This window comes from Lissotriton helveticus, chromosome 2_1 (assembly GCF_964261635.1).
Source record: "Lissotriton helveticus chromosome 2_1, aLisHel1.1, whole genome shotgun sequence".
Lineage (NCBI taxonomy): Eukaryota > Metazoa > Chordata > Amphibia > Caudata > Salamandridae > Lissotriton > Lissotriton helveticus.
The window spans coordinates 1,336,749,187-1,336,762,328 of NC_136059.1; the positions used below are offsets into that span (position 1 = coordinate 1,336,749,187).

Consider the following 13,142-nt stretch of genomic DNA (forward strand, 5'->3'; position numbering starts at 1 on the left):
GCTCTGTTCTCATGGTTCGGGGTGGTGGTATGGCGCTGCGGCCAGGGTGTCTACCGTCGGATGTTGGGGCTCACGGTTCTAAGAAGATCCCTGGTACCGGTGGCAGGTCAGCCCGGTTCCGTGTGTTTCTGGGCTTTGGCTTGCTTGCTCTTCCTGACGGTCCCCCGTGCCGCGATGCCCACGGGTGGCTGTGCGCTTTGCAGTTCTTGGTTTTACTTTTCGACTGCCATGTCGTCTGCGTTGGTTGTCTCCAGTGCCCGCCAGCGCCTCGAGTGTGACTTGGGAATGTTTCTTTTTTCATTTACTCTTGCTCGGGGTTTCCGTTCCTAATTGTCCTGCTGCTGCCTCCACTCCCCCGCTGCTCCCGTGGGTTGGTTGCCCTGGTCGAGTGTGCCTTCGGTTGGGTCTGTACTTCCTGGGTGGACTTCTTCCTGGTGCTCTTAGGGGCTCTCTGCCCCACCTCGGGTGGTTGTGTCTGTTCGTGTGGTGCCGCCCGGCCAGGGTCTTGGCGCTGGCCGTCTGCCTCCGGGTGCTTCTTGTTCATGAGCCTGCGGCCATGCCACCCTGACAGCGCCTGATCTCGTCTGCTCTCAACTCGATGGTGGTGGGGTGTGGCGCTGCTGTTCTGGGTTCCCTTGCGGTCAGTCACTGTGGTTCTGGGTTCGGTGCTGGTCGTCGGCGCTGGTTACTGGGCTCATCTCGCTTGGTCTCCATGGCCTGCAGCCTTGCTACCTGCTCACCCCTGCTCTCACTTTTGTTCTGTGGGGACGGGCATGCTGGGAGTCATCTGCCTTTGGGTCGCTTCTTCCTGCCTGGTATTGGCGTGGGTTCCTGTCGCCTCGGTGGTGGCTTGTTCCTTTTTTGCTAGCAATGCTTGTGCTTGCTTCTTGGGTTCCCTGTGTTGTCGGTGTCTCCCTGCCTGCTTGCTTATGCCTTGCCCACTGCTGCTCTTGTGTCGTCGTTGCCTCTCGCTCCTTCTGCAGCAGTCTGTTGGGAGTGCGGCTCTGTTCCCTCCTGCTTCGGGCTCCTCCGTGTTCACGGCTGCCTTCCCCCTGCTGGTGGTGGGTCGGTTTTTTTGCTGCTTGGGCAGTGGGGGGGGAGGGGGGTTCCTGTTGTCTCCCCTGGGTTCCTGTTGGCCTGCCGCGGTTTTCTCCGCTTTTCTTTGCTGCCCCTCTGCATCCCTGCTTCTCGAGTGCCCTGGCTTTGGGTATGCTGTGTGCACAGTTTTTTTCTGTGCCCTTCCCTCCACTGTGGGCTGGCTGTTGTGGCCTGTGCTCTGCTTGGGTGTCCTGGATCTTAGACTCCGCTTCCTGGCTTCTGCTTGGTTAGTTGGACCTCGGTCGGGTTGGCCGTGTGGTCTCGGGCGCCAGTCTCCTGGGAGCTAGCTCTTCGGCTTCGCTGTGCCTTCTGGTACCCTCGGTCTTGGGGCTCCTGGTTCCTGGCTTTGTTGGTCTGCACCTGGTTCCTCCTGCTCCTTCCCGGGTTTCTCCCTCGCTCTGTCCCGAGGCTTCAGGTGTTTGTCTCTGGGCCTTCTGTGTGCTTGGGTTGCTTCGGGGGTCTGGCTGCTTCTGCCCTGGCTCTTCCTGTTCCTGCCTTTGGCTTGCTTCTGGTGCTCCTGGCTGCCCCTCCTGGTTCTGTCTTAGTTCCTGCTTGGTTGTTCCTGGCTGGGGGGGCCTCCTGAGGGTGTCTGTTGGAGGTTTTTTGGGCTAGGTGTGGTTCGGCGTCTGTTCTTCTTTCCCTGCCTTCCTGCCCTTACCCCTCCCTGGTTTGTTTCCGAGGGTGGTTCGCCTTTTGGTTCCTGGGGTTCGTGCCACTGCTGTCTGGGCCTGGTTGTCTTGCTGCTTCCTTGTCCTAGTGTGCCACCTGTTTTTCCTCTTCTGCTGTTCTCCGGGTTGATGGCCTGTGGTCGTGTCCCCCTTCTGAGCCGGCTTCGTCCGCTCTCTGTTTTTTTGTGTGGTCTGGCCGGGTTGGTCCCTGCCTGGCCTCCTGGGGCTGCCAGGTGCTGTTGGCTTCTTGTTCCGTCTGCGCTCGGGTGTGTTTGCTCCCTGGGTTGTTCTGGTCTCGGCTGGTTCCCGTGCCTGGGTGTCTGCTGGGGCTTTTCCGCTCCTTGTCGGGCTCTGCTTCCTTGCCTGGGCTCTCTTTTGGGTCCTGGCGGGGTGCTCTGCTGTTGTGGCGGCGTCCTGTTGGATCCTTCTGGGGTCCTGTGGATCCTGGTCTGCGGGTTTCCTACTGGTTTGGGCTGGCCTCGGGCTGGGCCTCCTGGGTTCTCTGGCTGTGCTGCCCCTTTTCGGGCTGCTGTTGGGAGTGTTTTGCCGGGCGTTTACTGGTTTTTTTCCTGGTTCTGGTGTCCTGGCTCGCTTCGGCCTCCCTTGCTTCCCCGGGCTTGTTCCTGGTGTGGGTCTGTTTGGGTGCCTCTCCCCCCTCCCTCTGTGGTTGGGATGCGGTTCTGTGGTGCTCTTGCCTCTGTGGGCCACTCCCTCCTGGCTGCGGGTTGTCTGGGGTTTTCCTGGTACTTGGCACTCTGCTTTTCTGCTTCCTCCTGCTTCCGCTTTGGCCTTCCGTGTGGTCCTGCGGTGTTGTGCTGGTGATTCCTGGTTCCTCCTGCCCTTTGTTTTGTTCTGGGCACTGCGTGGGCTACTTCTGGGGTTGTTGGCCCTGCATGTCCTCCTGCTTGGTCGGGTTGCTTGGCTCTGGTCCTGGTTCCTTTGACGTTTGTTGCCCTGCCTTTTGCTGTTTGCTTGGCTCCTCTCCAGTGTTGCTGGGTTCAGGCCTTGTGCTTGAGGCCTGGTTGCTGTGCACCCTGGGGCTTTCTTTTTCGCCGCTGCTCCTGCCCTTGCGGCTTGCCTGGCCTGGGTGTGGGGTGGCTAAGCTGTCCTGTGCCGTGTGGGCGCCTCCTTTGTGCTGTCCTCTGTGCCTGGTTTTGGGGCTGCTGGAGTTTCCCATTTGCTCTGTGCTCCCCACCTGCCTTGTTTTCCCTCCCTTTTGGGGTTGGGTTTTTCGGGGGGTTGAGGCTGGTGGCTCTGTGCCGGCCCTTGTTGGGCTTCTTTGTTGTTGGTTTCCGGTCTTGTTGGCCTCTCCTTGCTTGGTCGTTTTTCGGCTAGTGTCTGGGGACGTCTCTGTGCGTTGATCTTTGGGTTGGCCTCCTTTCCCCCTGCTGTTCTGGGTTTGGTGGCCTTCCTGGTTTGGTTGGTGGCCTCCTTCCCTGTGGGTTTTTTTGGTCGTTTGGGGTTTCCCCTTTCCTGTCTGTCGGTTTGGTTTGGGTTCTCGCTCCTGTTCGGCTCCTGGGTTCTTGTTGCTTCCGGGGCCTCCTCGGCTGGCTTTCCTCCTCTGGTCTCTTTTGGGCTGCATTGTTTTGGTTTGGGGTGGTGGGCCGGTTTCTGGCCTGTGCTTTCTCCTTTTTGGTCTGGGTGCTTGTGCCGTCTCTTTCTTTGGCGTTCTTGGGGGATGTCTCGGGTTCCTTGTGGGACTGCCGGGTCCTGTGTGCCTTCCTGCTGGTTCTGGGCTTGGCTGTGTTCGCTCCTTGTTTCTTCTGTTTTTGTCGATGAATCCCTGGGTTTATTTTTATTCCCTGGTGGTTTGTTGTGTTTTTGGATGAATTCCGGGGTCTGCTTTGGTATTTCTCACTTTGTAATGAAGGTGTCGAGGACGGAGGGACCTGGGGTAATGTCCTATTACTTACCGGTAATCTTCATTACTCCGGGTCCCGATCTGCCTGCCTTCAACCTTGGCTTGGTATTTCAGAGGGAATGCTGGGACCTGTACGCTTATGTACTCCCAGCGGGAGGGGGAGGGTAGGTCCAGCATTCCTATGTTCTTTTTTTCTGTCAGTGAGATGGATTATCTCACTTTGTAATGAAGGTGTCGAGGACTACGGGACCCGGAGTAATGAAGATAATCGGTAAGTAATAGGACATGACCAGGGGTCCAGCTTTATTTTGAGTTGGTATTTTGTTTGACTGTGGATGCCATAACCCGCTCTGTTGTGATGAGAACCATGAGCGTCATCACACTGGAGGGTCACATGGCCCGGCCTGGGCACTCTGCTGTGTCGAGAGAAGTGTCTGCAGCAGATTGGATCCTCTTCACCCCGCCTGGCAGTTCCACCCTTCAAAGAAGGGTCGCCTCACCTTTCTATTCAAATATGAATTCAGACCGTTGCCATGGAAACTGCAGATGCACAGGAACATAATCAAAGCAAAGGGCGATCTTAGGCCACGTGTATTAGGAATATGCGTCGAGCAAAAAGTCCTCTCGGAAGAACAGATGTTTCTGGTGACAGACGACACTCATGAGGAACGGCGCAGTTCCTTGTTAAAAATCTGACAAACAGAGTTACTCCTTGGTCTGCCAAGCATAAGAAATTCTTTTTAGGGTTTATTTCTTTAAATGTCATTTGCGGGTGCAAAGGTCGGTACTTGTGATTAGCGCAGATGCCTGGCAATAGTCGGGTTTTGTGGTCGTTAGCAGTCCCTTCCTGAATGAAAGGATCGATCTAAGTTGACCAGTTGCAAATGTTTTTTACTTGATGAAGATTAGGTCATTTGGGTTTTTGCACGTTTTATGGAGTCTGAATTCCAAAAAACACACATGTCCTGCAACTGGAAATAGTAGAAATAATATAAGCTGGTTACATAGAATTTCCCAAAAGGAAAGATTTAGACGACTCCTCAAAACATCACTGTGAACTTTCACCTGGTCTAACTGTACTGAAAAAGTAATTGCAACGTATCATGCGTTCGAGCCCACTACATATCACACTGCGCCAAGTCATGACACGGGTGGACTTCATCCCTGTCATGAGTAATTAGTGATCAATGTCTTAATGGTAAGGTACCAGTGATGCCATGGACCCTTATGCAATGAAAGAAACGGGACCCTGCATCCCCATATGAGTAGAAAATAAGAGCCATATTTGAGGTGCAATGGCCCCCTCGAACAATTGAGACGAGGTGTCACTCAACTTGCGGCGCTAATAACATCCATGGCCTTGTCTAGAAACCCATATAATGCAACGAGATTCAGTTAAAACCACTTAAAACCACTTGAAACCATTTGTGACTGGTCAGATGGGATTTCCATCTGAAAAAAAGCATCATTACATTATCATTACATATCATCAGTACAGCTAGGCTAGGCCAGACAGGCCTCCGTGAGCTGGTTTGTCCAAGCGCCTAGACACCCCATTATCACTCCGTATGCAAAGATATTCTCTCATTCAGTTATACAAGTCAACGATGGGAATACGTAATGACGAAACAGCTCCGACCTCTGGGCTAATGGCAGATTAAATATCCTGAAACATGAACATCGTGTGGCTCTGGCAACTCCAAAAAACCAATAATGTGCTGCTCTTTCTCAATAATGTCAAGGGGGAGGGGAGTTAATGACTGCTCTGGTCGATGCTACACTCTCAGATGTGGCCTCAGAAACATCTCTCCAAAGCCACAGCACCGACTCATGCCCCCACCACACAGGGTCGCTCGTTAAAAGCCAGGAGAAATAGGGACGGTGATCACTCCACTTTCCCTATGCTCACACCAATGAAAAACAAGCATTTGCAATGCAAAAGGTCTCGCATTCACGCGAGTTTAAGCTATTGGCATTGTAAATAACAATGCGTTTTATTTATGTTTCAAATACCAAAACATAAATAAAAGGCATTGTCATTTACAATGCCATTAGCTCAAACTCATGTAAATGCGAGACCTGTTGCATTGCAAATGCTTGTTTTAAAGTTCCAGTGAGAGTTGGTAGTGGTCCCCTGCACCACCGCCTACTCCCCCTGAACGTTTTACCCCAATTCACAAAAGGCTTCCCTTTTGCGAATCATTTACCACCCAAACATTGGGGTTGGTAATTTTACAATCGTTTGCGGCCACTATCACGGTCAAAAAATATTGATGCATTTAGATAGGAATTGTAATTTGGAAAGGACACCCAAAGCACACCCCTTTCAAACTGCAATTTATACTTCATTTCTGAATGCATTTTAGTAGTTGGTAAAACTTTACCGACTTCTAAACGTGCTTGGTAAATAATATTACACTTGTTTGCAGCTGCAGACCTACAAATGTAGTTAATTGCAGGGGTTGCAAGTGGTAAAATATTTAGTACATCTGGTTTAAATTGTATTTCTCTATATAGTTTTGTACAGAACCAAATATGTCATTTATTACTATCAATGTTTCAACTTCAGACAGATTTACCAATCAAAAACTCGTTTTGTTTATTTTGTTTTAAATCTGTTATAATAATTTTTCTTGATAAGGCTGTCCTACATTTTGTGAACTTCTGTCGAACTGAAACAGGAAATTAAATCAGAGCAGGATTGGAACTATTAAAAGCATGATGTTCTATTACAGTTGCAAACTTTCAAATTCAAAACTTAAATTATTTACCTTACAACTAGAAAATAATGCCTTGAACTGTGCACTTTTTCTGTTGTATTAAAGCTACAGAGTGCACTTCCACAAAATATGTAGAACACATCAGCCAGCGCCCCTCTTATACACACACGCATGGCCCTGCATGCCTCCAGTGCCAAGGTAATTGCACGTTAGGGCCACATATGACAACAACGAGGCATATCAATAGCAATAGCATACCTTAGCTTGACCACTTGTGACTTGATGTATTGCTTTTTTAAGTCAGAATTCTTGTAAGTTGTGTTAAGCTGTTAAAAAATACAAGATCATTTTTATAATATAGAAAATGCAAAAAAAAGTCAACATGGACAATGATTAATTTCTATGTGTATTGCATCTTTTACCAATTTAAAATGTACTTGGCTAATTGGTGCTGTTCACTTTGCACCTATTTTATCCGATTGACTATCCGGTGCTAAGTAGATAGCTTGTTCTCAATTGTAGTTAAGCTAATCAAAGCTGTAGGTAAGCTGTTAAAAGTGTGAAAACTTAAATTTTGCCTCTATCATGTTCATACACTCTATGCAATACAGTGATAATATTCACATACATTACCCAGAATATATAAATAATGTTATTCAAATGTGTATGTCGCTTTATACCTGTTTGAAACTTCCTGAGGCACTGAATATGCTTTCTAATTTTCATGGTTCTAGTAGGCATGGAAATCATACTGCTCAGGATTTTACCTTTCCACATTTCCTAACAGTGCAACCCTGCTTTCAAACCTGGCAAATGGAAGATGGATTTGAGGTGAATACTGTCCTCGGTATTGTATTATGAATGATGTCTTCCCCTCAAAGATGTCCAGCACTTAATCTTAAGAAATATTGGTATTTACATTTGCAATACAATATAACAACAGATGTTTGGGATCGCTTTCTTTCAGTCCACTCCCTAAGAGTTTGACTGCATGTTCTGCTACAGGGATATAGAATAAGACGTAAGTGCAGAGGAGTGACAGACCACAATTTCCACAGAACTAAGGTCGTTCAACCATTAACTCACAAAGGTGAATGAATGCTGGGCTCCAGATGTCGCCTTTGCCAGCTTTTGGAAGCTGATCCAGCGCAAGGCAATGTTGATAGAATATAATGGGTTGGTAGGGTAAGTGTAAAACAATGAAGTAATAGTTAAGCGGTGGGAAACGTATAGTCCAGACATGAACCATTCCAAAACATAGGATGTATCAATTAAAAACTACTAATAAAAAGGATAAAATGAGATGAAAATAGGTCAACTTACCGTCGTTTGCCCCTAGAGACTCCTAAATGATCTAGTAAGGCAACTTTAGGAGATGCCACAATTTGTTGGAGCAGGACCTATGAAAGTGTTCGGAAGATGGCCAGCCAGTATTGCTAGATAGGAGGGAATCCCCCACACCATATGGAAGAAGTCTCACTTGTCAACCCTGCATCTGGTGCAGGAGGGTCCCGAAAGTCTTTTCACCTTCCACAGCTAAATGCAATGGTCCAGCACATTTGATTGTAGTTATAAATCACAGTAAAACAATAACAATTATTTCATATGTATTAGCAGAGCTTATTACACAAACCATATAAACAATCTGAATTTTACAATCTATGCATAATACATTACAATGCATATTATCACATTTTACAAAAAACTATACAATATTTACAAAGCCTTCTACTATGCTCAACACTATCAAATTGTGGTTTAAAGAATACCTTTTTTATACTAGATACATTAGAATCATATTGGACCTCATAAAGGAGAAACTATAGAAACACTGTACAGACCACAAGAAAATGTACCATTTGGTAAAAAATGCTAACTTTCTTTTGTGATTATCTTTGCGGGAATGTTTATTAATCTTCTTATAAGCTAGCCCCCCCCGAATCTTAAACTGATAAAGAACTGAAAAAAAGAAGAAAAGTCTCAATGTTGGCCTTATTGAGCCTATAGCTTAAGTTGACAATATGTATGATAACATGATAGTATCAGTGGAAAGATAAAGAACTGTATTTGAAATATGATAGTGTTGAGCATAGTAGAATGCTTTGTAAATATTGTATAGTTTTTTGTAAAATGTGATAATATGCATTGTAATTTATTATGTATAGATTGTAAAATTCAGATTGTTTATATGGTTTGTGTAATAATTGTTGAATATATATGTCACTTGTAGCCCCGAAGAAGTCCGTGAAGGACGAAACGTGTTGGCTACAGCTACGGTGTTTTTATTGGAAGAAAAATTATGAATAAAGAATACACTTCAAACAACTCCACTGAATCACTATCATCTGTATTGAATACGCTCTGCTAATACATATGAAATAATTGTTATTGTTTTACTGTGATTTATAACTACAATCAAGTGTGCTGGACCATTGTATTTTGCTTTTAGAAAGTAAGACACTTGCGTCTTAGGAGGTTTAGGGGTTTTGAATCTCCGGTCCTTAGCACCTAAGCAACTTAGATAAAGGACTTACTGAGGTTAGGTGCAATTGTGCTTGGCCCCAAACCCCGTTTTCTTTGTATTGCACCTTCCACAGCTGTCTAGGTGTAAAATATGTACAGTGTAAGTAGTTTAGTTGGATGAGGCGTAATCTAGCCAATATTGCCAGGCCACGTGGTGCCATACATGCCTCTCTCCAATTTGAATCGAGAGGACCAAGATAGCCCTCCCACTGCATATTCAGATTTGATAGTCTACAGGGTGAGTGGTTGTCCAAAGCTCTGTACACCTCTGCAAAGGCCTCTCTATCTGGTGGGCCCAGAAGTAGTTATGCCGTTGCAATGGGTTGTAGTCCGGTGGCACGCATGGGCCTCCGTTGGCCCACTAGGGTGTGTCTGAGTTGTAGAAAGCAGAAGACTTGAGATTTGTGGAGAGAGAATTCAGTTTGAAGGGGAAGGGAGGATTTTACATGGTCACCCTCCCACAAATTGCCCAGTTTTGACACATCTATTCATAAAGCCATCCAGCTGTGACAAACGGTTCTGCCATCTACCTGTTCATAGCCTGGATTCCATTGTCGCCCTACGGGCCCATTGCGCCCAGTGCAATCATGCCCTCCAGGCCTGGAGAACCACCATGGTAAATTCAGGAAGGGCTCAGGGTATTGGTGTCCCATACGCATACCCATGAGGTTATCCAGACCGATCAGTCAGACCTCCATTGTAAAGGCAGGTCCACCTAACCTCCATGCACCCAGACATTCACCACCAGGGTATGTGCTGACCAGTGTTAGAGACAAATGTTGGCCATGGCCTGGCTTCCTTCAAATGTGGATCTCACACATTTGTCAGCGGTGATTCTGGGGAACTTACTGGCTCATATACATTTACACATTTTAGATGTAATGGTGTCAAACCAGTGATTTGGGATGAAAAAGGGAATTTTTTGGGGGTATTGAAGAAGTGTAGAAGGATCAGCATTTTATATAGGACTACTCTACCCGACAGGTTGAGTGGCAACTTGGTTCAACTATCCAGTTCCTTCTGAACTTCACAGGATAGGGGTCTAAGGACTAGATTATGAGTTTGTCGGTACATAGGACTATTAGTGGTGTGGCGGTCACCGCTGCACCAAAGGTCCAACCACCGAATTACAACTTCGCCGATTGGACCACCATGGGACCGCCACAACCGACAGGGATCTGCGATCCCTGGCGGTGGTCGGGAGTGTGAGGCCGCAATATGCTTGGCGGTACCGCTGCAGCCCCACCAAGCAAATTATGAGTTTCCTCACTGCCAACGATCCCATGGTGGTCTTCACGCCATTAAACTGATTGCGGTGAGGAAATTAAGGGGGCCCTACTGGGCCCCCTGGTGCCCCAGGTCATAGGGAAGCAGGCAGGGGACACATGGTGTGCCTCTCTCTCTGTATGCACGGTCAGTTTCTGTACGGCATGGAACGGACAGTCCATGCCGTGCCGGAACATGCGGTGGAATTCCCATTGCATTGCCTTTTTCAAAGGCACCTCTGCTGGAACTTCCAAAGGACCACCCGCCAGACACTGAGAAAACCCGTAATCTGGCCAGCAGTGGACGGTTGAGTTTAGCCGTGCAGCAGTCGGGCGGTGGCGTGCCGCCCCGCTCCCGCACCGCTAAACTCATGATCAGGCGCGAAGAATAAGGTTCTATGACAGGCCTGGTTCCCAGGCCATTTGGATCCCCAGGTATTGGAAGCTTAAGAGTTTGATGGGGAGGTCTGGATGCCAGATTTCATCTTCTCTATCTCCTCACAGAGGGACCAGTAGCAATTTAGACCACTTCACCTTCAAACCTGATGCAGTCCCAAAGGTGCCTAAAATAGAGGTTAGGACAGGTGGGTTCTAGTCTCCACCTGGCAGACCATACATAGGAAGACATCATCCTCATAGAGAGGTATTCTATTTTCTAGGGCCATTCCCTAATCAAAGTCTCAGACTTGAGCATTACACTATATCTAGGCCACTAAGGGCTCAATAGCCAGGGCAAAGAGAAGGGGAAACAGGATACACCCTTATCTCATGCCTCGTCAGATTGAAATCTGGAGTAAAACTATCCGCTTGCCGTGCCAAGTCGAGAAGCATTAGTGCCTTGGCTCAGTGCACAGGCCAGAGGCATCCCAGGGTAAGTTGAAGCATCCTGATCCAGTGCCTTGCGGTATTGTGGGGGATAAAGCTGCACTCGTCTGGGTAAACTAGTCAAGTCAGAACATGGGGGAGTCGTCTTGCCAGCAGCTTTACGAATAGCTTAACTTCTGCATTTATGAGGGGGATAGGCCCGTAAGAAGAACACCGATCTGACGGCTCATCCTGTTTCAGCAATACCACGAAGGTGGCTAGGTCGATGGCCCGCACAGTGGCTTTGATGTACATATTCATGATGCTGGCCACCACTCTAGATAACAGCTCTTTAGTTGCAAGCCAGTGAAGGAGCTTGCCAGATTTAACGCTCCATTCATATCTACATCTAGCTGAAATTTACCAGTTTGGACGGACTTCGTCCAAGCATAATTGTGTCAGGGTTACCCTCTCTACAACCAGTCGCCAGCTAAGTAGTTCTGTCAAATTGCCCTGGGGTCTACTTTCTAGGGCTAGGATATACCTTTCTAGCTGTGTGATTCGGGCATGTGACAGACCCCTGATATAGAAGAGCGTGTCACTGTGCATAGTAGTCTTGCACGCCTCCCAGAGTGTCCCCGGTGAATCTACTGTTCCTTGATTGACACCCAGGAAAAACGCCAGTTGAGCCTACAAAGTTAGGGCGAACAATCAGTCTTGGAGGAACCAGGTGTTGAAATGCAACATCTGTTTTTCCCCTCCCCTCTCCAATTTACCATCTGGAGCAAAAACGGATGCGTGGTCCGAAATACAAGTGTCTTGTGTGTGAAGGAAGTCTGGAGCTGCTAACAAAAAGTGGTTAATACGAGATAAGGAGCCAAGCACTGCCGAAGTGTTGTGCATTCCCTAGCATTGGGGTTCCATACCATCCATGTGTCACATAACCCAAGGCCCAATGCCCAGTTGCCCAATCTGTTCCCCTCTCTGGTCCCGGCTCTAGGGTGTGCATGGAATCAAGGGGGTCCAGAATATTGTTAAAGTCTCCCACTATAAGCATCCTGCTTGGGAGGAGGAAAATTATAAGGTCCCCGAGTGTCATCCAATTGTGGGGGGACATAGACACTTAATAAGTTATATAGGGTTCCATCAAGCGAGCCTTCCAGTAACACATATCTCCCTAGAAAATCTCAGGTGAATCAAGAGATTACCATCAGCAGAGATTTGTGAAGCATAATTGCCACTCCCCTAGATCCATAGTTAAATCTGACTTGTTATACCTTACTGTAACCATTTTCTGTTAGGAAAGAGCAATTAGTCCTTAAAGGGTGAGTTTCTTGCGGCATTACAATCTGGTGGGCGTAACAGTATAGGCATGGCAGAACAGCTCTTCTCTTGATACCGTTGAGGAGGTTGTTCAAGTTCCATGTCATTGCTATTAAACTTTTCATGCTGGTCTATACAAACAGACATGTGTGGGGTCGTGGGAGGCAGGGTTGATCAGTTCCATTCACCTTTGGTCTCTGCAATGTGAATCTAAGGTTCTGAGGGCTGTGCAAGGCGTGTGCAGCGCGATGTGTGTCCCGAAAACTAAAAACTAAGCAAACAACGTGACAGTTCAACCAATTTCCTATCCCTCCAGAAGCAGCTTTCGACCAAACATGAATCTCCACTCGTAACTAGGCAGTAACAAAACCATTCTTGTGGGTCACCCTCATGGCTTACCGGCTGTCAAGTGCTATAATCAGGATACAGTGGTAATGGTGTGAAGAAAATGTATACAGCCAGTGTAGCCGTTTTGTGCTGTGTTCCTATAGGTTCTGTATCGATCCCCCTGTTCCTGACCCTGTTCTGGTTAACAAACTAACTAGCAGCCATCCCATGATGCAGAAACCGTTATCTGATTAAGCCACACCACGGCACAGGAACGCGTTATCTGATTAGGTCATAACGTTTGCCATCTAATTAGACAAGCAATATTCCTCCAGCCCCTGATAAGGCATACGGAGTTCTCAAAACAAATCAAACCTATGACAACCTGGGAAAATCCCTGCGGCCATTGTTTTGATTTCACCGAGAACTTCAGTAAAAGAATGTGCTAACGACCAGTTCGTATGACATCCTTATTGACGTATCTATGTCCATCCTTACGTCAATCTCGGCACCTTACAGGTATAAATATTACAGATATTGCCTTAAGCAAACA

At 47.6% G+C, this 13,142-nt stretch overlaps 1 protein-coding gene across 1 annotated transcript in view; it reads right to left on the reverse strand.

Moving 5' to 3' along the window:
- The window catches only part of LOC144820245 (transmembrane protease serine 11C-like), a 405,011-nt gene that overhangs the window by 217,472 nt on the left and 174,397 nt on the right, over positions 1–13,142 (reverse strand). The window contains exon 5 of the mRNA XM_078677842.1: positions 6,606–6,673. Coding sequence (XP_078533968.1) covers positions 6,606–6,673 — 68 coding nt within the window. The remainder of the gene's footprint in view (positions 1–6,605; positions 6,674–13,142) is intronic.